At 34.2% G+C, this 27,393-nt stretch overlaps 1 protein-coding gene across 2 annotated transcripts in view; it reads right to left on the bottom strand.

Annotated features, from left to right (window-relative positions):
* LOC125650166 (O-methyltransferase MdmC-like) overlaps positions 1 to 24,394 on the bottom strand; it is a 57,167-nt gene extending 32,773 nt beyond the window's left edge. Inside the window, exon 1 of one of the 2 annotated variants that reach the window (XM_048878193.2) lies at positions 24,223 to 24,394. In XM_048878193.2, the coding sequence (XP_048734150.2) occupies positions 24,223 to 24,345 (123 nt within the window). In that variant the 5' untranslated portion in view covers positions 24,346 to 24,394. The remainder of the gene's footprint in view (positions 1 to 24,222) is intronic. The other variant, XM_048878194.2, reaches the window with a different exon arrangement.
* Between the last annotated feature and the right edge of the window lie 2,999 nt (positions 24,395 to 27,393).

Raw genomic sequence — 27,393 nt, 5'->3', positions numbered from 1 at the left:
GCCCTCATGTATTTTAAAAAATGAAATTCATTTTTATATTTATATTTTACGTTCATCTCTGTCGGAAGATCAGCAGTTAAAATAGTGGTGCTTTATCTATCAATATTCATACGCGCATTGTTCACATTCACGAGGAAATGACTATCGAAGTAATTATTTTCTATTGACTTTGTCTCTTTCAACAACCAGTTGAATGGTATACTTTTGAAAATTTCAGACGATTTCACAAGAAATTGTTCGACGTCATCAAACGGGGTTGATTATTACGGAAAAGCCAACGTGACTAAAACTGGAGCAGCATGTACTTTCTGGTCAGATATCTCGACACATGCCCATCCCTACACTTTTTTAGCGGATCAACATAACTACTGTCGCAACCCCTTTGGAGAAGAGTCTGCCCCGTGGTGTTACACGGGTGCAACCTGGGATTACTTTGATATCAATGCTTGTTAATTCTACAATTAATTAGATTTCATTCATTTGCATTGGTATTTGAAAGATCATAAATTTCATTTTTATTCCATGAGGATGTTTCTCTTGAATCTTTAGAAGAACGATGCATTTTGTTGGTTTCGCCGTGAACTAAAATGACGCTCTGTCATTGGATAAAACGCGACACGTGATTTGATTTGTTATTTATTTCTGATACATATGTACATCTTAAACATATTGGTCCTAAACAAAACACTTATTTTGATTTGTTACTGATTGTCTACAAACTATTATATAAACGAACAGTATTCAACTGAAATTGTCGCAGAGAGAAGAAAAAAACTGACTCGAATCATCAGGAAAAAGCGTGAGGAAGGACACGAGGTTCGACTGGTCTGCAATAAACTTTACGTCGACAATAGGTTCTACCGTCCTAATGCACAGGGTAACGATACCATGCGATAGGAAAACACCGAGAATCAACAAAAAGTATGCTCCTGGAACATTAACCGGCAGATATACCATAAAATCAAAGACCCAGCCTATAAATCATTTATTGACTCGTACGGTATTAGTTTTCTATCAGAGTGTTCGCTTGATGTAGATACTGATGTAAATGACATATTTATCAATGATAGATATTTTTATAGGTGTTTCCCTAGAGAGGTTTTATTCTTATTTACAAAAAAATATAATTACATGAATGTTTGTGTGTGGAACAGGAAGCCATTTTGTACAGGAAGCCATTTTATGGGTAAATCTTCAAAACAGTATTAATTACTGTTGAAGTCCCGTGGGGATCCGGGTTAGAGTAGATCCTCAGTACCCCCTTGCTTGTCGTAAGAGGCGACTAAATGGGACGGTCCTTCGGATGAAACCGGGAAAAAACGAGGTCCCGTGTCACAGCAGGTGTGGTACGATAAAGATCCCTCCCTGCTCAATGGCCATAAGAGCCGAACATAGGCCGACATTTTGCAGCCCTTCACCGGCAGTGGTGACGTCTCCATATGAGTGAAATATTCTCAAGAAGGACGTAAAACAATATTCAATCAATCAATCACTGCCTATCTATTGGATTTGTTTACATCCCACATGAAAATAATGTATTTTACAGGAAAAAGGAAATTGATTTATCTAGTTTACTTATTTAGGATAGATCAAAGTGCATAGAAATAGATTGTGTTTTAATAAGAGGTGATTTCAAATCACGAATAGGCACTTCTCCAGACTTTATGGAATATGATTTTATGGGTATAGAGTTGATTAACTTTACATCACCCGTCATAGATTATAACAGTGATATTCCTATGCCTGGAAGGCAGTCACAGGATGTAGTTGTAAATAGTTTTGATAGGATTTTTTTTTAGATCGTTGTTGTTCAACATGTACACGAGTTTGTAATGGTCATACATTTGGTGATAAAGATGGTAGATATACATTTTTCAATCATTTTGGTGGGAGTGTTAATAGTTTTTCGATTTCATGTAGTGAATTACTTTAATGTTGGAGATTTTTAATGAATGGTCTGACCACGCATCATTACATCTTCACATTTGTGTAAATACACATACCATGCCTAAAATACAAATACACGTTTTGTTAGAATGAAGTGAGATGACTCGATATCATTACAGTAAAACATCAACTGTGTAATCATTTACAACATTCTGATGAAACTTTAGCTAATGTTGAAATGACAATAGACGATATAAACATTTACGCAGATACTTAATGTATTTTTGCTCTATTGTAGCATAGAATTTATCACTGATAATACTAATAATTGTGGGTGGTTTAATGAAAAATGCATAGAGCTTAGAAAAAATTGAAATTATTTAATTTCACACGAACTTATTTTCACCGAAATTTACTGGTGACTTCAAAACGTCATTATAAAAAAAATATGAAAGAAAACTTAACGGTGTATACTTCCGTTACCAGGGAGATCGAATGGAGTACATAAAGAAGAAAAATCCCCAAAAATTGTATCGTATCAGAAAGGACGCATGATTCATGAACCAAATCTACCCGAATACTTTAGTCATTTTCAAGAACTGTCCTCCTTGGATAACAAAGAATCCGCTTATATTAAAACGGACAATTCCGTCTACCCCGAATTCAACGGTCCAACATCAGCTGTGTGATCAAACGTTTGAAAAGGGAGATATTACCTTGAATAGATAATCTTTTAAACAAACATTTTATTGCATATAGTGTACACTTAATTGATATTTTTCATTGGGAAATTCCCTAACACCTGGTTAAAAGGTATTATAACAACAGTTCAAAAAAGGATAATTTCAATTACTGTAATAATTAAAGAGGTATTACACTTGTAAGTTGTTTATCTAAAATATTTACATCTCTACTTAATGAAAGATTGAGTAACTGTTCGAAAAACTACGATATTGTTTCTGACGCCCAATTTGGATTTAAAGCTGGTTAGAGTACAACAGGCTAATCAACCAAAATATTGCGAACGGGAAAAAATGTTTTAACGTTTTGTAGACTATTTGGTTTTAAATTAGCAAAACGTGTCGATGATTGCCAAATGTTGAATGTAATAAAATCTATGTATGTTAATATAAAATCATGTGTAAAACATAGAAATGAGATATCCGTTTTTAACTGCCAACAGGGCTTGATGCAGGGCGAATCTCTGTCTCCAATTTTTATTTTCTCTGTATGTAAATGATATTGAAATGCAATTGATTTGAAGTGAAACAAAGGTTAAGAAATATTACTATAAAAACCCCTCTGCCTTCAAACTTGTTAAACTGTTGTCAACATAAAATGTAAATTGGGAAACTATTTTTATAAGTGTTCAGAATTAAGAGCCGATATCAATATATTATTAAGAGATTATCCTCATCATCATTATTATCATTGCTGGATCCAGTAAATGTTCTACCAAGCCCCTATTTTTGATCCTCACGAAAATATTAACAGCTGTGAAGGAGAAACTTCAAACGTACTGTGCGACTACATATGCCGGATGAGGTGTAAATTAAATGTGGATTCTAAAAAAAATCTCAAGAACCTTCAGTAAACTTGAAATCACAAAACTTTTCTCAAATCAACAACATCAAAACGTATGACTTTTCAACTCTTTACACGATCATTTCTCACGATAAATTAAAGACTAGACTTTTTGACATCATAGACAGTTGCTTCTTCAACAAAAACGGAAAACGCAAATATGCCTATCTAGTGATCAGTCATCCAAAAATTTACTTTGTTAAACGCCACTCTGATTCCATGCACAAGTACCCTGAAGTTGAAATAAAAATATGCTGGAGTTCCTCATTGATAATATCTTCGTGGTCTTTGGTGATCAGGTCTTCAAACAGTCTGTTGGAATCCCTATGGACACGAATTGTGCTCCTTTGTTACATATAACTGACCCGCTTTCATATTCCTATGAAGCAGAATTTATTCAAAAACTTCTACGTGAGAAGGAAAAATCAATTCGACATTTAGATATACCGACGATGTATTATCTACTAACAAAAAATAATTTTTATTCATATGTCGATTCAATATATCCCAGTGAACTCGAAATAAAAAACATCATAGAATCGTCCATTTCTGCTTCATACTTGGATATTTCATTGAAAGTAGACATTAACGGCAAACTGATAACTCAACTGTATGACAAACGGGATGATTTCAGCTTCTCTATCGTCAACTTCCCATATTTATGTAGTAATATCCCATTATTACCTGCATATGGTGTTTATATCTCTCAACTTATTCCATACGTATATTTAATTGCTGTGGATAAAATTTAGAAATTCATTTCAAAATTAAGGATTATCTCCCTCACGCATAGCTCTTATCCTTAGACGAATTTGACTCTAATTTTTTGGCACACTGTTTTCCCCTATAATAGCTCTAAAACTTCATTGTCATTTCGGATTTCAAACATTTCGGTTGAGTATCACTGAAGAGACATTATTTGTCGAAATGCGCATCTGGTGCATCAAAATTGGTACCGTGTAAGTTTTACATACGCAAGAGCTTGTTCTGCGTATGGTCAGTTTTTTTTCATCGAGGCAAGCTACTGACAGACAAGTTGATGGTACAGGGGTTTCAACAGTCTCGATTAAAGTCAGCATTTCGCAAATTCTATGGTCTTTATAACGATCTAATTTGCCAATACAACCTATCATCGGGTCAAATGCTGTCTGACGTGTTTCATACCGATTGTTAGACCATTCTTCGCGCACTGATTTTGACTGCGGATAGCTCCGTTTACCTGATCATTATATAGGGCTCATGGCGGGTGTGACTAATCGAAGGGGATGCTTACTCCTCCTAGGCACCTGATTCCACCTCGGGTATATCCAGGGGTCCGTGTTTGCCCAACTCTATATTTTGTATAGCTTATAGGAGTTATGATCACTGTTCGCTATCTTGGCCTTTCATACATCATTTATCACACTACAGCTTATATAACATGTATTGACGCTTTATTACAATATGAAATTGTAATAATCGTACAATGTAATTATTCCACATAGCCTTCTTTATTGTATCATGCTTTATATGTTAAACATATTGTTATACAAATTACTTTATGTATATACGTTAAATCTGTTGACTGTATCGTTCTTGGTAATAAACAATACAATACAGAAATTTATGGAGTTGTAGTTTTTGCACAATCTTACATATTTATATGATCACTTTTGACGGAAAATGATTAAGAAGGCCACGAAGCTTGCTCTTCAATAATAGAAATAATTCATGTTTCCTGTTAAAGAAATGGAAATAAAACTTAGGGTATTTTTCTAGGTTGGTCGAATCTAACGTTTGATTTTTGTTTAAATATAGTGTATATATATATATATATATATATATATATATATATACACTAGCCGAGGATGTGTTTTATAGAGAGAGAGGGGGGGGGAGTTTAGGAAAACAGCTGACTGCTCCACCTTTCCATTGGGTATCAAACTTTTGTAATATGGGAGTGCACCACTCAAAGGCTTTAATAATGTAATCCATCCTGCTACATAAACATAGTTAGGTACCTAAGCCATAAAATAATAGTGTTTTTTCATCTCGCATTTATTTAAAATAAAACCAAAGATTAGTATTTCTTAGTATTAGCTATCAGTCTTATCTTCCAGAAAAGTTAATCTAAGCTCTAATCCGCCAGACCATGGTAGAATTTAAAATCAAGCATGGTGTATCTGTTTTCATTTTAAATACTTAATATAGACCATGGGCCAGTAACACATCACCCACCCACCCACCCACCCCCCTCTAGGGATTTTTCTACACTATGATTTTTTGAAAGTGTGTATAAAATAAAGGTAAATGAAGGTTGTTTCATAAATTTATGTTGGGATGTTTTCAAGATATGGCCATTTGAATTTATCAAATTTTGGGAAATTCAACATGGCTGTTACGGTGTTCCATACCGCATTAAAGACGACACATTGTAAACACAAACAACGGGATAGGGACTTCCCATAGAGGACATTTGTGAGAAATAAGTATAAAAAATAGAAGACAGTGTATTAAGGATACATATTTTTAAATGTCTACAAATTCATGTCTTACGAAATTATGCAGTGTATACTACATTTCCAAAATAACATGTAGACTACCTATTAACATGTTCAATACTAAATAAACAGTATGAAAAACTGTTCATTCCTAGATACTATACTCCACAGACCTTATCTTTATATGATATATATGCAATCTTGAGTTAGTAAATATAACTTTCAACATAAAAAATCGTTGTCCACATTTCAAAGTCTCATACGATATATCTAATGTATGTAAGCCCATAAATGTATATAATCAATAAAAAGAAAGCGCATGGATTACTTTTGAGTATACAATGCAAAAATGGGGGAAACCCTGATAAATAATGGCTCGACTATTGAGAATATGACATATTACAAACAATAAACTAATTTATGAATAATTCAAATTAATGAATTGTATTAATATACAATTGTAAAATAGATAAATATATTGTCATATGTAATATTGAACACCTTTTCAATTTTCAGCTTACTTATAAAGACGTCACATAAGACAGAGTCCCAGCAATAATAAAGGCATAAATTGTTTACTAGCTTAAAATGGTGCCTTGCATGGTTTCTATCGCTGGTGTTATGATAATTTACAAATATTAATTAGTTACTAGGGGTAAAACTTGAGCATTGACGAAGTTGCGCTGAGTCAAGTGAACTGTAAGACTAAGAGACGTTCACTCAACCTGTGTTCACTATTGACACTTTCCCCGCCCATAAATGTCTGTTCTGTAATAAAGAAACTCCAGTACAAGGAAAAAACACAAACTTGTTAAGTGTGTGACAAAAACAGTAGAAGCCATTTAAAAAACTCTGCATACAAAAAAAGTGACTATAACACAATAAATGAGTTGGTTGATTGTATATTGTTTAACGTAATGCTCGAGGATTTTTCACTCATATGGAAGCGTCACCATTACCGATGAAGGGCTGCAAGATTTAAGCCTATATGCTCGGCGCTTACGGTCATTGAGCAGGAAGAGATATTTATCATGCCACACCTGCTGTGAAACGAGACCTCGGTTTTTGCGATCTTATCCAAAGGACCGCCCCCATTTAGTCACCTATTACAATAAGCAAAGGGGTACTGAGGACCTATTCTAATCTGGATTCCCACGGGACAATGGTTTTCTTGCCCCATTATTCGCCTCTTACGAAAAGCAAAAGGTACCGAGGACCTATCCTTTCTAACCCAGATACCCAAGGGACAACTATAAGTAAAGTTCAGTATATTGATTTGTTTGCTAAAGTAGGGATGTTTTATCCAACCTGTAGAAAAACGTACACTAAGTCCGATGATCTAAACAAGTCAGAACCTAAAATTGATATAATTCTTGAGCAACATGGAAAGGCATTTGACTTTATCCAAATATATGGAGATAAATATCGTGTAGAATTATGTGGTTTAAAGTATGACAAAACTCAGAGAGATACTTGTCATTTACCCCGATTCATATAACAGTGATTACAAAACTTGAAACCTAAATAAACAAGAAGCCCATGGGCCACATCGCTCACCTGAGTCACCTTGGCCCATATCTGAAGACTTACCATATATATTTGCATGTAAAACCTTAGTCCCTATTATGGCCCAAACTACCCTTTGCAAACTTGAAAGCTTTCATGTAAATGTCAACTTCTTTGGCCCAATGGTTCTTGAGAAGAAGATTTTTAAAGCTTTTTCCTATATTTGTATGTAAAACTTTGACCCCCCCCCCCCCACTCGTGGCCCCATCCTACCCCCCGGGGGCCATGATTTGAACAAACTTGAATCTGCACTATGTCAGAAAATTTTCTTGTAAATATCAGCTTTTCTGACTCAGTGGTTATTGAGAAAAAGATTTTAACTATACATTTGTATGTAAAACTTTGATGCCCCTTGTGGCCCCATCCTACCCCCGGGGGCCATGATTTGAACAAACTTGAATCTGCACTATGTCAGAAAGTTTTCATGTAAAAATCAGCTTTTCTGACTCAGTGGTTCTTGAGAAGAAGATTTTTCCTATATATTTGTATGTAAAACTTTGATACCCTATTGTGGCCCCATCCAACCCCAGAAGCCCATGATTTGAACAGACTTGAATCTGCATTATGTCAGGAAGCTTTCATGTAAATCTCAGCTTTTCTGGCTTAGTGGTAAGATTTTTAAAGTTTTTCCCTATATATTTGTATGTAAAACTTTGATCCCCCCTTGTGGCCCCATCCTACCCTCGGGGGCCATGACTTGAACAAACTTGAATCTGCACTATGTCAGAAAGTTTTCATGTAAAAATCAGCTTTTCTGGCTCAGTGGTTCTTGAGAAGATTTTAAAAGATTTTTCCTATATATTTGTATGTAAAACTTTGATCCCCTATTGTGGCCCCATCCGACCCCCGGAGCCCATGATTTGAACAAACTTGAATCTGCATTATGTCAGGAAGCTTTCATGTAAATCTCAGGGGAAAAAAAATTATGAGAGAGAGAGAGAGAGAGAGAGAGAGAGAGAGAGAATAAATATATCAAGAGGCTGTTCAATTGAATAAAAGGTTCCATCCATTCCAGGTTGTGTCAAATTTTGTTTTTTCACCATTTTTATAGAAATGTATTTCAAGGTTTCATAGTTCTTTTTCAAATGAGATATCGCTACTACTATACTTAATGTCTTTTCTGTACACCTCATTGTATATATGTAGTACTTTAACCACAAAAAAAGTGTGTTTTGAATATATTTGTTTAAATTAAGAAAACCCAGCAAAAAGTTTCTTTTTGTAATAGATAACAGATATAGAATACTAATAGGCTTTGTAATCATTGGGTTTACAAATTGCTACACAAGATCTGACATTTTTCACATAGCTTCTGCATGCATGCATGTCATTTGATATCAATTAAACAAAATAAGCAAGATTCAAAATGTGAAATTACTTTGAACAAAACAAAAAAACACAATAAAAAACTTGAAGACTGATAATCTATAATATGCATGATAGATCGAATTTTTTATGAATATATATGTATATCAAATGATATGTCAGAACAATCAATTTGCTATTATTGTACGTACATGTATATGCTTTCATAATTTTGCTGTTGTGTGATAATGAAATATTGTCAAATTAAAAAAATATGTGAAATTACAATTTAGTGTCCTTAGGTGTGTAATCAAGAATGAAGGAGTAAATGATAACCCAGTGGTGGATCCAGAGGGGGGGGGGGGTGCTGGTTCAGGAAATTTTGCTAAAATAAAGTAAAAATAACACATTTTGAGGGTGGACTGCCCTCCCTTGATAACCAAAATTAATGGTAAAATTCCCCTCTCTCAAAAATTCCTGGATCCACCCCTGTAAGCATTAGACAATCATTAATTTGTCATTCCATTATTCATAATTTCTTCATTGGACACATGGAAGCCAACTCTCACATGTGTATATATAGACATAATTCCAATTATTTTGAAAATAAAGAGGTCAAAGTACCAAATTGAATTCAATATAAAATATATAAAGAATATCTTATCATGGATATAAAGATTAAAACATTTCAATCATGTTAAGTAATAGATTTTTAGGTCAATTGATTCTCTCATGTGACCTATTGCTAGTGGTCAGCTTCTGTTGTGACAGTAAACAAAACATCCAAGATTGTAAATATCATGATTCATAGGGTAGAAATTCTGACTCCAGGAGGAACCAAACTTGATATATAGTGTTTATGTGTAAAACATTTAAATTTAGATAACATCTTCCTTAATGCTATTGATGCTTTTAGGTAAAGAAGGAACAGGTAATTGTAAATTTCATGACTTCAGTGATAATAATAATAAAATTTATATACATGCAGCTTTATATAAAACAGTTTATTGCTTTACTTTAAGGCGCTTTACAAGGGCAAGAAGAGGAATGCAACAATAAAATAGAATTAAATGACATTATGACAACTTATACATGTATCTGTAAATTAAATTATCAAAATAAAACACTATGATTAAGATCAATAGCTAAAAGTTGGTTGGTTTTTTGGTTTTTTTTTTAGAATCTAAAGATGTTGATACTAGCTTTAAAATAGATGGAACCAAAATGGTCATAGTAATTACATGTCTTTATGATTTAAAAGAATCCTTCTTTAATTTTGTTGACACTAGAATATTATAAATGATGGATGCATTGTCAAGAAAAACAGAAAGAGATGTACAAAAATTGTGACGCTTGCAACTCCAGGGTTCTGATTCAAGGTCAGATCCAAATAGTGTTAAAAGTGTATATCAAGTTTATAATTGTAAAATGTTTCATCAGTATAGACGCTTTTGGGGGAACGAATTACACCTTATATTATACTTCTACTGAATATTAGAATTTAGCATATAAATGCATGTCTAGAGCAAGAAAAGTTACTGTATTATATAGATTTCATTCATATTGAGGTTAGTAATACATGTACTTTTAACTAAATAACTCAGGTGACTGGTAAGGTCAGTGTCTTGTTGATATTTTTTATGTGTGTATGCATGTACGTGTATGTGTGTGTGTGTGTGAAATACAAAAATATCCATAAAGATTTGTTTCAGAGTTTTGATTAGTGATCAGTTTTAGCAATCATCAACAGCTAGGGTATGAATCTGTACACTCATCTTTGTTAATTTCTAAGCGATTTAAAAAGATTTTGCATTTCAAAAGTAGTCAAGTGTTACGTGAAGGAGATTTGAGGAACATATGTTCCTGCTAAATGTGTGTGATCATACATTTGGGGTGTCAATGGATGGAAAATCATCTGAAGATCGAAGTTTTGAAGAAATTGAAATACTTTTTTGAATATTAATCAATCTTATTTTCATTCTAAAATCATGTACTCAAAGGAATTTTCTTTCAATTACATATGTAAGTGCATTAAATTGAATTATTTTTCTATTTCTGACTTACATTTACAACAGTTATGTTTGTCATTTTGTTTCTCAAAGTAGAAAATATTTTCATGTAGAATTTTCTTCCAAAATTATTATTCCTTAGATTTCAATTTAGAACATTCAAGTAAAAGAAAATAAGACTCTAAAAAAGGAGGTCTCCATGTGACTTGAGAGAAAGAAACGGAAATTATAAATTCTGTGGTGACATTAAATTTCATTTCATAATTTTGCTAGCTATAATAAGGTATGATATGAGATTCAGGGTGGTACATTTATGTGCATACATGTACCTTGTATCTCCAATTGAAAATTGATTGCTTTAAATCAATTTCAACATTATGAATATCCTACAAAAGTAAAACATAATGATTTGAAGTTAAAAAACCACATTGTTTCACTCCTGAAACCTTGACCTCACATGGATATATATTGGTATTTAGTGTTGGTAGGTTTTGGGTGGATTTTGGATAATGTAGTGAATTTCAGTTAGTTGTAGCACAGTAACATTGACCTCACATGGATATATATTGGTATTTAGTGTTGGTAGGTTTTGGTTCTTTTTGGGTGGATTTTGGATAATGTAGTAATTTTCAGTTAGTTGTAGCACAGTAACATGGAGTGAGCTTGCTTGCTTCCTGATATCTAGTCAATCACTTTTTAAGACATATTACATATTTTTCAAACTCGCATTGCACATATTTGTTTACATTTTTGGTAGGAGTGTTTTATATGCTCACTATATATGTCATCTTCATATATATATGTGTGTATATTGTTTGCAAAAAGAGGAGACATCTAAATTCCTAATAAAAATGATAATTACATTTAAATCATAATTGTGCACTACATGTACTTTTTACATGCAAAATCATTTCATATAATTATATGGTTTTTGTACTTTCTGTCCATATCTGTAAGTCTGTCTGTCACAAAGTCTTGTGCATTAAAATGATTCTCCTCCTGTATGGATTATCTGATAAACTTGAAACTTTGTACATGAAACTTTGTACAATGCTTCATTGCCATTTGCAGATGTGCACATTGTTGGGAGAGGATTTATTGTTATCCTAAAAGTTATAGTGGATCGATCCAAGAGGGATGCGGGTGTAAAATAGCTTGTGACCATTTCTCCTATTTGCAAACATATTGGAGAGTCTTTATTTTTTTTTTTTTTTTTTTTTATACAATACTTCATTATTATTTAATGATGTCTAGATTTCTCTGACCCAGGAATCTAATATTTTCCTAAAATCTACAGTGGATCAAAAACAAGTATTTTAAGTGTTGGTTTTTTTTTTTGAATAATCTTTGTAAAATTGCATGTGCATGAAAGTAAAGATGCCAAAATTCAATTACAAAATTAAACATTTCACTGGTTTGTTAAGGTACTCACTACACTAAAGCTTTATGACACTACGTTACAAGATGGCGATTTAAATGTTTTGGGAAAGTATTTGTATCGATCGATTTATTCGTCTATAACACCGTAGCTCAGTGGTTAATTAATAAAGCATTGGGCAAGAGAGAGAGAGAGAGAGAGAGAGAGAGAGAGAGAGAGAGAGAGAGAGCATTGGGCTGGTGAACTAGATCTTGAGCTCAAATCTGCCAGTCTTTTGTTCATGTGTTGAAATACTAATATTTTTGAAAATCATGTTTTTATCCAAATTTGCATTTTTTGCTGTTTTGGCATACATACTTATTGTATATCATCAGATCTTTTTTAAAATATTAAATCAATTTGTGCTGATTTGAGAAACTATTTCCCGGTGTAGTGAGCCACCTTAAATGTAAACATAAAAAGACCCCAGTCTTTGTTTACATAACACAGAATGAAGGCTAAAATATTGCTTTTATTCCTGCATCCAGAAGGTTAAAATTTTGGCTGTGAACACAGATTCAGTTATACTTTTCATGTTTAACATTTAAAAAAATGAAAACAAAATTTTCAAAAAAAACAACGTAAACGTCCTGCTTGATAATTTTTCACTTGTATGGAGACGTCACCATTGCCAGTGAAGGACTGCAAAATTTAGGTCTATGCTCGGTGCTTACGCCCCTTTGAGCAGGGGTGAATTAATATTGTGTCACACATTTAGGTAATGTCATATAACTGTGAACAATGTCTCTAGAGGATTTGGGTGTTGCTCAACCGGAAATTTAATAAATTAATGCATAAGATTGGGCCATACTTCTTTTTGGACTAGAACATCCAGGACTGAACTTTCTTAGGGTCGAGATATCTGTTAATCGTTTATTCGTATTTACCTGTCAAAGTCTTTTTGACGCTTAAGGTATAGGAGAAAGTACTTTGACTTCAGAATGAATGTGATTGTCAGAGGGAGAATGGTGGACCGAAGCATGCATTTTGTAAAATGATTCTTGTGTTGTTAAATCTTCGAGAATCTTGTTGGAGATGTCTGATTCGGTTCACGAAACAACTTAGCATCATCTAGCAGTAGCAGATTTCACCGTAAGCACTTAACACTAATTTTAATATATTGTAAACAAATTGAAACTGTAAGCTAGGCTATTCCAAAATTCCACAACATATCAGAGGAACCGGTGATTTAGCCTGTACATAATGATAAGAGTAGGGGTATATACCCCCCCCCCTAATAAAAGCACTGGGATTACTGAATCAGAATGACAATTGGGATGGGTGACGATAAAAGCAGAATTTTCGAATTATTTTGAAGCGAAGTTTTGAGTAAGAAATGGTGCCATTCCTTTTGGGTTATTTTTTTCATTGGGGATGGTACCATAGGGCCTACTATTATTATTACAGACAAAAATACCGGTTCCTGTGAATATTCACACCTGACGACCTGTAAAGGGTTGTAAATAGTGAATGTGAACAGCTGTATGTAAATAAGTTAGTGTTCTAACTGCATAATTTAATACCGTTCAATTTTATACTGATATTTTTGTGATAGGGTTATATGTATTCAATTAAAATTGCATGGGAAAGAGTTTAGTAATGCAGAGCTCTAATATAATTTAATTTCTCATGTTGTTTAGACATTTATCCATTAACACAAGTATAGGTCTACATAGTTTATGAGTTTAATTACTAGATATAAAGTTAATACCATTCCTTAGCTTGCAAGTACATTCTTAAGAATCATGACAAACAACACTCTTTAAGATACAATTTTCTGTTTTATTACTATATTCATGGGATAAAAGTCCCCATCGTGTGTTTTATTTGAGATATTTATTCCCATTCATGCTCAAATAGGATATTCACTGCCATTTCATGTTCATTATGGGACATTTCCTCCTATGGGACATTGTATCCCATTTTAAATTTAAATATGGGAGTTAAAATCCTATGGGAGAAATTATATTTTTTCTCCCATGGGATTTTTGGTGGGAGTGAAAATCCCCCAAGTGGGATTTTTTTTATTTCAGGTGAAATATCTTAAAAACTACAATAGTTACAAGTGTAAATGTTGGTGCATGTCTTGTGGACATAAAATCCCATCTTTTTTTGTAAAGGGTTTATTTGTATCCTTAATAAAAGGGTTGGCGAAACTCCGGACTTTTGTCGTGTCCAGAGTTAAATGTCGCACTGTTAACTGTAGATTTGTATTTTCTTCAACGTACGTTTCCAAAGTATCTAAAAAAAAAAAGATTGAACATTTACACATTCCCAGAAGAGGTGTTCCAATGTTTCTTCTTCCAATTTACAAAATGTACAGCTTTTTGTATCCTTCCTCTTAATTTTATGCAGGAAAGTGTTTGTAGCCAAAATTCTATTAATAAGTCTATATTGGAACCATTGAAATTTAATTTTTTGTTAACTTAAATGGTAACTTATAAATTGTTCTCCATTCACTTTCTTCAAGTCCAAATAGAGTGTTCCATTTTGTTTTACAGATTGGTTCAGTATCGTTATAGTTCAATATATCATAAATATGTTTTGATTTCTTACAACATGACAATTTATCGATATTAGGTAAAATCAAGGGATTTTGTACCTTAAATGTAGCCCCTTCATTATTTTTTGTTTTCATCCATGCTTTTACTGCTTGTACTATACCCATAAATTCTTTTTAAAAAAATTAATATATACACAAGGATAAATGGATGAAAATTTTTCGTATGTATAAAAAGTACCATCTTCATGTATGATATCATTTACATATTGTATGTTATACTCAAACAGATTTTTATTGAAATATGTTTTTTTTTACCTATCATAATGTTTGGATTTTAAAAAAGTGGTACGTCACCTTTTGCCTTTTCTATAAGAAGGCTGTCTTTCTGAACTAAGTCTATCCAAGCATTAACGACATCTATCCAAAAGACATTTTTGAGTGTTTTTTTTAATCTTATGTATATAATCTATTCCACATGTAGTTAATTTTGTCAAATCAAGCTTGGGAATGAAGAGTTCAAAGCCTTTATCTGTAAAGATTAATTGTCTCATCCAAAAAAATTTTAAAGATGCAATAAAGGCTTTTATATTAATCATTCGTAAACCACCATTTTCATATGTTTTTGTAATGATATCTTTCTTAATGCGGTGGCTAGGACCATCCCATACAAAGGAGTAAAAGAGTTTTTCTAATTCTTTACAAAAAGCATCAGACGGATTAGGAATAGACATCAGAATATGATTTAAAAGAGGTAGCACCAAAGCTTTAAGTACAGTTATCCTTCCTATTGGTGTTAGATATCTTTTACTCCACTGCCTAATAATTGCCTTCATCTGTATGCACAAGTTACAGTTATGGCTTTTGAATTTTTGGAAACTCTTAAGCCCAAGCCAATATTTCAAAAGGAAATCATATGGAAAGGTGCTGGAAAACATAACACCATCAAAGGGAGGATTGCAGAAAATTTCATATTAAGAATTGGGCAAATAGTACAAAGATGGGATGTGGTTGTTGGAGAGATAGCAGACTCTTTATTTCTTGGTCTTGATTTTATGAAAATGCACCATGGTATTGTCAATATGAGAAACATGACCCTAACATTAGATCAAGTAACAATACCCATTACCAAGATCAAAACAGAAAATGTTGAAATATATAGGGTTTGTCATGACCGTATCAAGCTCTATAAAGATCTGGAGCATCCTGGTTGGGTAAAAAGGATCCGAAATAGAATATTTAATCAGGTTAAATATGCTGGACTATGCAAAACACTATTCGTGTCTCTTCATCGGTTACACCGGAATCTAATGGAATTATCGTAGACATTCCCTATCTTCTCACTGCTTTGGGTGATGCATCGGATATTCTGATGCATCATCAAGACAGTGATGATTCAGATTCTTCCGCCGTAAAAGAGCAACAGGACTTTAGATTGAGAGGTCAAAGAAAATACAAAAACATAAATACTTGTCTGACTATTTTCAGGACTAAATTAACAGAACTGCATGTAACTAATCCACATTATCCAAAACCGTTTTAACCAGTTAAAAAAGTAAATAAATAATAATAAAATACTTTCAAAATGTAAATATAGATTTTAAATGCTGTTTATAATGTTATGTATTGTATATGTTAATTATTTTGGTGACATTAAGTCGGATGTTCTGATTTATGTCATCTATGATGGAAGTTAATTAGAATGGGAAGGAATGTAGTTTAATTATGTTCGGGAATCAGATCTATATATAGAAAAACGTAACAATCAGCTGTTAGTTGTACTCATACCCTGGACGAAGATGAATCCTCCTGTCCCTTCCAGAGTTTTCAACTTAGGTGGGTTGTAACTTGTAGTTACCCATCACCATTACTAACTTATTATTTTCCTATCTGCTAACAGCACTTCACAAAAATTCAAGCGCGAGCGCACAAGCGCTTCTTTCACTTTACGTGTGTTGATCTGGTTGTAAATAATTCATGTTCGTTTGAGTGGAACGAAGTTTGCAAAGTTTTTCGTTAAAACTTCATGCCCAGTAGAAATGATCTTTGAATGTTTTTCAATCAGTGTAAAATAAAATGACATAATTGGTTTAGTAAATTAATGTAAAAAAAATATTTACTATGATTTATGCTTTCAAAATTTGAAGGGCAATGATTCTTACTTATGATTAAAGTGTAAATTTTACAGTTTAATTTTTAGGTCGTCGTGGTGGCGGCTCGTAATTGGTATACTGTATTTCTCTTGTTAAATGCCCCAACAATGGTCTTAAGGTAGTTCACTACACTAAAGCTTATACTCTGACACCACGTCACAAGATGGCGATTTAAATGTTTTGTGAAATTATTTGTATCGATCATTTTGTTTGGCTATCATCGTAGCTCAGTGGTTAAAGCATTGGGCTGGTGAACCGCAGATCTCGAGTTCAAATCTCTCAGAGTCTTTTGTTTATATGTGTTGAAATAATTTTGTTTTTGAAAATCACGTTTTTATCGAAATTTGCATATTTTTTGCCTTTTTGGCATATATACTTATTGTATATCATCATATCTTTTATAATTAAATCAATTCGTACTGATTTGAGAAACTATTTCTGGGTGTAGTGGGCCATCTTAAATACAACTTTATAAACGTAAAAAGGTATCAAAACATCAAATCCTATACACCTATCAACACTTCGCCGCGAGTTACGTCCCTTTGCGGGGTCAGTCAAAGGTCAATCGGTGAAAAACCAAGTTTCCTTTCTTTACCTTACCAAATGTAAGATGTTATTATTTTGAATTTTAGCCAATTACCAAGTTTTCATACAAGTTAATGGGTTGCCCCAATCTGGAGCATATTGTAGTTGACTGCAATTGATGGAAAAATAACAGATGTCCAAGCTACAGATAGGAAAATTACAAAGGCCAACGTAGGGAAATACTATTTTTATCCGGGAGATGGCGGACAAGGGACGTAACTTTCGCGAAGTGTTGATACGTGTATTCTGAAAGTAGATCTTGTGTAGATAGACTAAAATGTATCAAAATGGTCAATACTTCAAAGAGTTCTTTCATTGACTGATAGTTTTGAAAAGTTCGGTTCGGATTTTAGTAGGTCATTGCAAGGTACATGCAGTATATGCAATTTATGTAATAAATGATTTTATGCTGACAACTGTACGTACCATATCATTGTTTACCCATGGCAAACCTCAATTATTTACCAATACAGAACCCCGTATGTTACCCCTTAGCGATACTTCATTTTGATTGGCTAAAAGATAGCGTCCCTTTTGTGAAAGATAATCCTGATAGAAGTCTAAGATCACAGAGAATATTTTTATTGCAAAAGTTTTGTTAAAGCCGATTTATTACGGTTTAAGAGTTGCTGCATCGTTTGAGGTTTGCAGTTCTACGCTATGTGAGCGGAACAGGACTTCTACAGGTAAAAAATGACATAAAACTGAGATTTGTTTTGTTTCACGCACAGCCGAGTGTGACCGCCCACAGGAGTTTGAAATTTTATCAATAAAGTCAATAAAATTCACTTGATTGACCAAGCCATGAGCTATGTGTTAGCATAGCGAACAGGAATGAAACGCCGTTTTGTAGAAATCTCGAGTTTCGCTTTGAACCGCCGCGCAATGAATATAACTCGTAAGTATTTATCACTAACAACATTTGCCTACTTAAATTTGCCTCCTAACCCCTCTCTAATTCTGTCAGTATCCACTTTATTCGGTTCCGTGTAAACATTGACTTTTCCGAGGACCCATTGTAATACGTCACATTCACTCCGGGCCTGACATTTTAGTAATCCTTATAATTTAAAGTTAAAAAATAAAATAAAATGCTATTAATCCTTCCACATTTTTTAATCAAATGAAATAAATCACAACATATAAAATTCTTAGCCATATCAATTATTATATTTTGAGGCCAGAAACTATGTTCAGAGTTTAAAAACAAAGGGCGATAATTGTGTAGAAAGTTGCATGTGCGGGAAATCATTGGATTACAAAAATGTCAGGCCCGGAGTGAATGTGACGTATTACAATGGGTCCTCGGTAAAGTCAATGTTTACACGGAACCGAATAAAGTGGATACTGACAGCATTAGTGAGGGGCTAGGTGGCAAATTTAAGTAGGCAAATGTTGTTAGTGATAAATACTTACGAGTTATATTCATTGCGCGGCGGTTCAAAGCGAAACTCGAGATTTCTACAAAACGGCGTTTCATTCCTGTTCGCTATGCTAACGCACAGCTCATGGCTTGGTCAATCAAGTGAATTTTATTGACTTTATTGATAAAATTTCAAACTCCTGTGGACCGACATACTGAACTCTGTCTTTGTTTACAAACATGGCGAAAGTTTTAGTGGTTGGCCACAGTTTCATACGTCGTCCCGAACGATCATTGGGGCAAACTGAAGGATGTATCAATAATTTGGGATTAGATTCATCTTTATGTACAGTGTATTTCTATGGAATTAGCGGTGGAAAGTTAGATACACTGGAAGTTGACTCTTTGTTATTTGAGAAGCTACGGGCATACAGACCGGACATTATCGTGATTCAGCTAGGTGGGAATGATATGTCCATTAAAGCAGTCAGACCAGAAGTCTTTGCATGCAGACTAGTAGACTGGGTTCAATCTTTGACTGAACAATTTTGCTTCATAAAAAACATTGTGGTTTGTGAACTTTTTATTCGCACTAAACCAAGACAGGTTAGTGTTGAATTATACGAGTTTAAGCGAGGCATTGTGAATCAAATGTTAAAGGACATGTTGGAAGACCATCCAAACCTCACATTTTGGCGTCATTTGCGGCTGATGCAAAGTCCCTTGGCTATTTTAAGTGGGGACGGTGTTCACCTCTCTGTGATAGGGACAAAGAAGTTTTATAGGAGCCTTAGATTAGCCGTTCTTCATGCTATACGGTATTCTTTAATATTTGATATTTGTATTGCTCTTGTGAATGGGTCAATAATCAGATTGATGTTGGTGCAATATATATTTTTGCATATATACAATATAGGTTGTATAGTGTTTGAATATTCAGATTGATGTTGGTTCACTAGTACATTTATGCATATATACAATATATGTTGTGTGGCATTTGAATACATTCTGGATTGCTGGGTTTACTTAACTCGGTTCTATGTGAGCTGATACATTGAGAATAACTAGTGTACTTTGACACAGTTTCTTTGTTTTTCTACAGTAAAACTACTACTATACAAGTGTCACATTTGCATCTACAATCAAAAGTTGAACATTATTATCAAAAATGATAATAACATTTACCTATTTAAGATTATGCCTTGTCTATACACTGGTAACTTGGTCAGTGACGTGCTGAATAAACAGTTTGTCTATGCTGGGCAGTTACATATGTGATATTATTTGATACCTATTAAAGGTTTATGATTTGTTTAGCATGGTTCAGGAGTCCTGGGCATGTATTGTTGCATATTTGATATTGTTTGATGCCTATTAAAGGGTTTATGATTTGTTTAGCAAGATTCAGGAGTCTTGGGCTTGTACAGTTACAGATTATTTGGCATGGTATGAATTTATCATGTTGTATACAGTATGTGTATACTGGTACTTTCAGATTTAAGCCTTGTAAGAGGTTGTAGCACTGTATACAGTCAAATAGATGTCAGGTTCACTTCTGAACAAGAATTTATGTCTGAAAATATGTAGTTATATAAAAATTAGCAGGTTAAATTACCTGTACCCTAATTAATGGCATGCAGATATATGCATGTATAGTAGCATGCTAATATTATTTTAGCATGTGCTTAATGAACATTTTGTTATTGTAGATCTTAACCATGGGCCCAAAGAAGAAGTCCGCTGGCACTGAGCCTCCAGCTAAGCGGAGAAGGACTGCACAAAATGGCAATGCTACAAACATTCTAAGTGCAAGTGACACTACAAATAGTGATATAATTCAATCCTTAACTAAAAACATTACAAGTAATATTATGGCAGAATTAGAGAAGGTCGGAGTTCTTCCTACACAGAATCCACAAGTGGAGCAAGCAGGAGGTCCAGATGAAGACAAGCAGCAACGAGTTGAAAGAAATACCAGTGGTACAATGCTGCAAGGTGAACAGATACCTGCATCAGCAGTTTGGGATTTGGAAAGACAGCTACCAAATACACAGGGTAATCAATCCGAATATAATTAAACCTTTGGGGAGACCCCTTCACACTTATGTTACGACAAAGAGAAGATTCTATCAAATGAGTTTGTGCAAATGAGTGATAATTTAGATCCTCCCACAGAGCTGGCGTTTGTTGACTTTCATTTGTCAGTGAAAGACAAAGGAAAAGTTGGGCTATCTTCTAACAAGAAGAAGAAATTTGTCACTATTGAGGAATGGACTGATGCTTTTAATATCTTTAGTTCAGTTTTAAGACAGGGCAGCCCAGGTGATTGAGATCTTCCAGAGTCGTTAGCAGTGTACATGCACTTGATTAGATCTATTCAAAAAGATGGGGGGGGGGGGACTGGTTTCATTATGATGTAACATTTAGGAAGGCCAGACAAGGGGTCTTGACAATGTCTTGGAGGCATGTCGATCAAGTGTTATATAGTCGTGCCCTTATGAAAAAGTTGGGGGGTCCAATCATTCATAGCCAGAATACAAGGTACCAGCTTTTTCGTCCCCATTTGTAAGACAGATATTCGGTCTGCATTTAAAATCCTTCCAGTATCTCCAAAGGACTATGAGCTATTAGGTTTTATGTGGGAGGGTAAATACTACTATGATAGATGTTTACCAATGGGTTGCAGAACTAGTTGTAAGATTTTTGAAGAATTTAGCTCAGCAATAGAATGGATTGCAAGAAATAAGTTAGGAATGAATGCTGTGGTTCACATATTAGATGATTTTCTGTTTATTGAAAGATCTAAATTTTCATGTCTCCAGAAATTCAACGAGTTTCTTGATGTTTGTGGGAATATTGGCATTCCACTTGCAGCAGATAAGACTGTGCTTCCTACGCAGGTTATTAAGTTTGTTGGAATTGAACTTGACGTTAGGCTCAGAGAAACTAGGTTACCTTTGGATAAGATTGAGAAATGCACACAGTTACTTCATTCATTTATGAGTACCGGTAAGGATAGGTGTACGATTAAGGAAATCCAATCGTTGATAGGTACGTTGAACTTCGCTTGCTCAGTCATTCTGCCAGGTCGTGCATTCCTCAGACGCTTTATCAATCTTTTTGATGGGGGTTTACAGCTGACAAGGAGTGTATTTAATAAGACCCTACAAAAATGTTTGCTCTGCTGTGGCTTGGATAGTACACGTTACAAAGGTCACAGTTTTAGGATAGGTGCTGCTACGGTGGCTGCACAGAATGGTTGCACAGATGCGCAAATTAGATCAGTGGGACGCTGGCATTCAAATGCATTTCAGAAATATATCCGATCAAATAACATACCTAGCAATAAGTAATAGTAAATTTTGTCAGAACCCTTGTTTGGCCTAGGATTGTGTATACCTGATGGGGCCGGTATATGCATTGGTACAATATGACACTTCTATTTAACCATGTTACTTGCTTGGACCAGTAACTAGTGCAGTTTTCATGTACGGATTAACATTCTTTTACGTGTTACCTGCTGGGGCCGGTAATGCAGTTGAAGTTCATTATATGTATATCATCATACTGTTGAATTATGTTTTGAGTTATGATCTTTTAAGAGTTAACCTGCTTGAGCTGGTAATATTATTGAAATTAAATTGTATGTACATATCAAAGGTTCACATGTTATCTGCTGGGGCCGGTAACATTATTTTTCTTAAGATTAGTTTAAAATACATGTACATTTTATATTATATCAATAGCCAAGATCTTTGGTACAATGTGCTTTTTATACGCCCGTCTTAAGACGGGACGTATTATGGTATGGCGTTCATGTCCGTCCGTCTGTCTGTCTGTCCGTCCGTCTGTTAGCTTTTTCGTGTCCGACCTGTAACTTAAATACTACAAGGCCTAGAATCATCAAACTTTGTCTGTAGATACATCTTGGGTAGAAAGTGTGTCGCACATTAAAACCAGGTCACTGTGACTTTTCATTAAGAAGATATCCGTCTGTCCGTCCGTCTGTTAGCTTTTTCGTGTCCGACCCGTAACTTAAATACTACAAGGCCTAGAATCATCAAACTTTGTCTGTAGATACATCTTGGGTAGAAGGTGTGTCGCACATTAAAACCAGGTCACTGTGACTTTTCATTAAGAAGATATGGCCATATATGGCAAAAACCTGTCCGGCTCATAACTTGAAAACTATTAGACCTAGAATCACCAAAATTGGTCAACTAATGCATCTTAGGTAGAAGGTGTGTCGCATCCTACTTTAAGGTCACTGTGACATTTAATTAAGTTGATATATAAAAAAATGTTTTAATGGGTACAATCTATACTGTTAACAATATGTGACGGGCGTATCATGTGCCGTGACGGTGGACTTTATTACCAGATAAGGTTATGGATAGTTTTTATGTTTCTTCTAACTTGTTAATGGATGATGTGTTGGCAGTGGCTTTGGTGGGGTCGTTTCAAAGACCATGATTGGCATGATCTTTTCAACTTGTGGGTAATGGACCCCACCTTTGCCCATTATTGGATTGTTGTTAAATATTAACAATATAACTTCTTATTTGTTAGTCCCATATACATGTTACCTTGATTATTATTTGTTTTCTTGACTTACATGGAATGCCAGTAATAGATATGTATTTTATATGTGTAAATTTTACTTCGGTCTGTCAGTTTTTCTGGAAAAATTCAGGGTAATTGTAAATTTTAGTATGTCCATTGTCTAAAGAGAAAGTAAGCTTTTGTATATTTATGTTTTGAATTGCTCGAGTGCAATTTTGTTATTTCTTTTGTATTTGCTTTATTCACATGTGTATTGGATAGTTGCATGTAGTCCTAGGAATATTTTTTGGTAGTTATTTTTTCTATTTGTTCCAATTACATGTTTGAATTGTTGATCAAGATTTATTTGATCAATAAATTTCTTTTTAACATACATAGAGTTTTTGTTGTAAAGTAAGGAGGAGGCATAAAATGTTTAATTATTATTGTATCGGCCTAGAATGACCGATGCCTATAGTTTTAGTGATAATCGCATCATCTTGTAAATTCAAAATTAGATTGTTTTTTATCCGGTGTAATTATTTGTTTCACAAACATTTCATTCCATCTGTCAATGAGAAACACCATTCATTTATAGTATTCTCTATTTAAGATGTGCAACATACGACTATCATGTAATTATGAGGCAGGACCTCGTCTGTTCACTGCATCAACAGCCGACCTTACAATTTTGAATAGGTCACTGAAATCTGCTTACTTTAGGCATTTTAAATAACCGTTACGCTTTGTGTTATGAAGTACTTATGGAGTACCTCGGAACAGATAACATTAATTCTTTGTCACAGGATTTATATTTAAGCAACAACTCACCTGAAACAGTTCAATACTTCTGTTGATTTCCGTTTGTAGTTCTGGAATGACATTTTCTTTTTGAGCAATTTCTTTCGCTTTAAGGAGATGACGGTACGCTGGGTCATACATGTAGTCTTGCATAACAGCCGATATGTTTGATAATATTGAACGCGTACTCGTGACTGAGCAGAATCACACGGGTAAACGCGTTATCGGCTATTCGGTTGTTACAATGTATAGGACATTCGGTTGTTATTGGACATTCGGTAGCTATCGGCTATTCGGTTGTTATCGGACATTCGGTTCAATGATGTTGTATGTTTGGGAAACATAGGTTAAGTTCATACGTGGTTTTTATTGATAAAGACACATTCTGTGCTACAGTAATTGTAATACTAAATAGGTATATGGTCATCCTTTCAACTGCTAAAAGCGCACTTCAAACAAATCTCATTTAAGAGATTAACAGCAAAGAAAATAGAAATTTCGTGATGTATTCTGAAAAAAGAAAACTATCACAAATGTGATACTAGAGCAGTAAAGAATAATATTGTATTTATTCAAGAGGGGATATGGATTTGCATGTTTAGGCTTAGATAATCCTTCAGAAAATGATAGATCGAAATAAACTTACAGTAAGCGAACAGTAAAGTTTATTAAAAACATCGGGTGGGATAAAAACATGTTATCAGCAATACGGTAGATGTCATCGGAAACTTCGGTTTTTCAGTATTTATGTTATCCGAAGTAAGGTTTCCATCGTGGTCCAAAATACCTTATACGGCATTAACTAGACACTAAATTGGTGTTTTAGTGCTAGAAAATTTGTGAAACTCGTGTTGTTAAGTGTCCGGAACGAAGTAATAGAGACTTATAATTATAGCATTTGCGTTGCGTCATCCTCATCTGCTGGGTACTGAGTTGATGGATCTAATGGAAATTAAGAGTTTTTCTGGTGACAATTTGATTGATAATATATTGTTTAACGTCCCTCTCGAGAATGTTTCACTTACATGGAGACGTAACCATTGCAGTTGAAGGGCTGCAAAATTAAGCCTATGCTAGGCGCTTACAGTCTTTGAGCAGGGAGGGATTTTTATAATGCCATACCTGCGGTGACAAGGGAACTTCGTTTAAGCAGTCTCGTCCAAAGTACCGCCCCCATTATTCGCCTCTTACGACAAGCAGGGGATACTTAGGGCCTATTCTAACCAGGATCCACACGGGCAATTTGTATATGTGTGATTAACTGTCAGACAAAATAGTATGATAGTAGATGTAAGATATGGAGCATTTTATACTTGGACTGATGTCAAATTATAAAATGATCGAATAAAAAACTTTTTTACCCAACAATGTGAATTTTTGAAAACATTTTTTTAAAAAATCTAAGACCTCATTGAATCCAAATATTATGCATAGAAGGGGGTCTGAAGAACCCTTGTGGAGGTCCAGTGGGAAGCTCCTGAGTTTTACCAATGAAATCACCTATTTTTTGTGCATAGAAACAGGGTTTATTTTCAATTTCAAAACCCAAAAGAATTCAGAAATTATTTTCTAAAGTGTTTTATTATGCCAACTCATCGTGTGTACGTGGACTGATTTTAAATTCGTTATATGATTTTCCCCGTTGATTTCGACAGCATGGTATAACGTTATTGATGAAAGGTGAAATAACGAACAGTGATCAATCTCAATATAAGCAATACAAAACAGAGAGTTGGGCAAACACGGACACCTAGATATACCAGAGGTGGGATCATGTGCCTAGGTAAACGGAAGTATCCGTTATCAAAATCAGTGAGCCAAGAACGAAGAATATCCTAATCTGTCTACTACATGTACATACACTGTATGCTGTACATTAAAATGATATTCAACATTGTTAATGATTTGAAATTGACTGAATGAACATTATGATGCAGATTAAATCATAAACCAGGATTATATAATGCAGTTATTTTAGGCACACATATCTAAGGTAAAATATATCTTTCTTCTCTCTCTCAAATAATGTGTACGCAGTTGCGTACTTGCGTATAGGTAGTCACGCTCCTGCAGAGTATTATATGTCTCTGTTATAAGATAAAAAGATGCAAAACTCCACGTATTTTTGTATCTGATAGTTATTTTTAATCTAACTTTCATGTAATATACATAGAAAATAAGCAAAGTCCGATGAAGAGATCATAGAACTTCTTTATTAAAGTAAAAAAAAAAAAGGTAATTGATTGTACTTTTTATTAGAAGAGAAGTCTTTATACCTTATTTCATTTAATATACAACTCATTAAATGATCAATGCTGAGTTATTCGTGTGATTCTTACTATCCAACCAAATTACCGATAACCAAATCTGGAGTTTACGATAACAATCAAAACAATCAACCGGATTTCCGATAACGAATTAAAATCAAAACTATTGGTTGTAGATTGGCAAAACTTGTTTCAACGACACTGACCATATCTTATATTGCTGACAGTACGTAATGGTTGATAAAGTGCTGAAAATATCGGGTTGCATTTAATTGCAATAAAAATTGTGACCAATATGCCTAACAAAATTGGTGAATTCTACTATTGTAAATTTCCTATTCTTCTACATCAACACTATAGAATACATCCGCGCATTTGTTCTTGAATTTTAATATTTACGGTTCAACGCAAACCGGTTGTCATGCCCTAAAAGAACGTCAATCACAATGATTTTAAGCAATGAAACTTACCAGTCAGAAACCACTTTCAACCGAGTGTCCAATAACAACCGAATAACCGATAACGCGTTTACCCGTGTGGAATCGGTGACCCTTTGTTTACCTGTGCGCGTTTGTCGTTTCTGGGTGTAGATTACGTAGTCGAGTTAGGTGTCCGTAAGCGTAATGCATGTAAACCACGACTTTACGCACAAGCGGATTTACCACACCAAGACACTCACTCGAAGTCAAACCATATAACTATTAAGATGTAATGTATTTTCCTATGTATTACCTGTGTCAAACATGCCTATGTTGAACCCATGTCATATGTCTGTCTGTCTGTATGCTTTGCATTAAATGTCATGCTACTATTTACTAAATAGTAGTTACATGTTCAAATACCCTCGCTTTGTAATTGCATGATATTCCAACACAGCAAATACGTCAACAATGGCGCTTGTATATGAACATGTAACTACTAACTCCGAGTCTTA

This window comes from Ostrea edulis, chromosome 5 (assembly GCF_947568905.1).
Source record: "Ostrea edulis chromosome 5, xbOstEdul1.1, whole genome shotgun sequence".
NCBI lineage: Eukaryota > Metazoa > Mollusca > Bivalvia > Ostreida > Ostreidae > Ostrea > Ostrea edulis.
The sequence above is the reverse complement of the archived record's forward strand: the minus strand, read 5'-3'. Positions and strand labels throughout refer to the sequence as shown.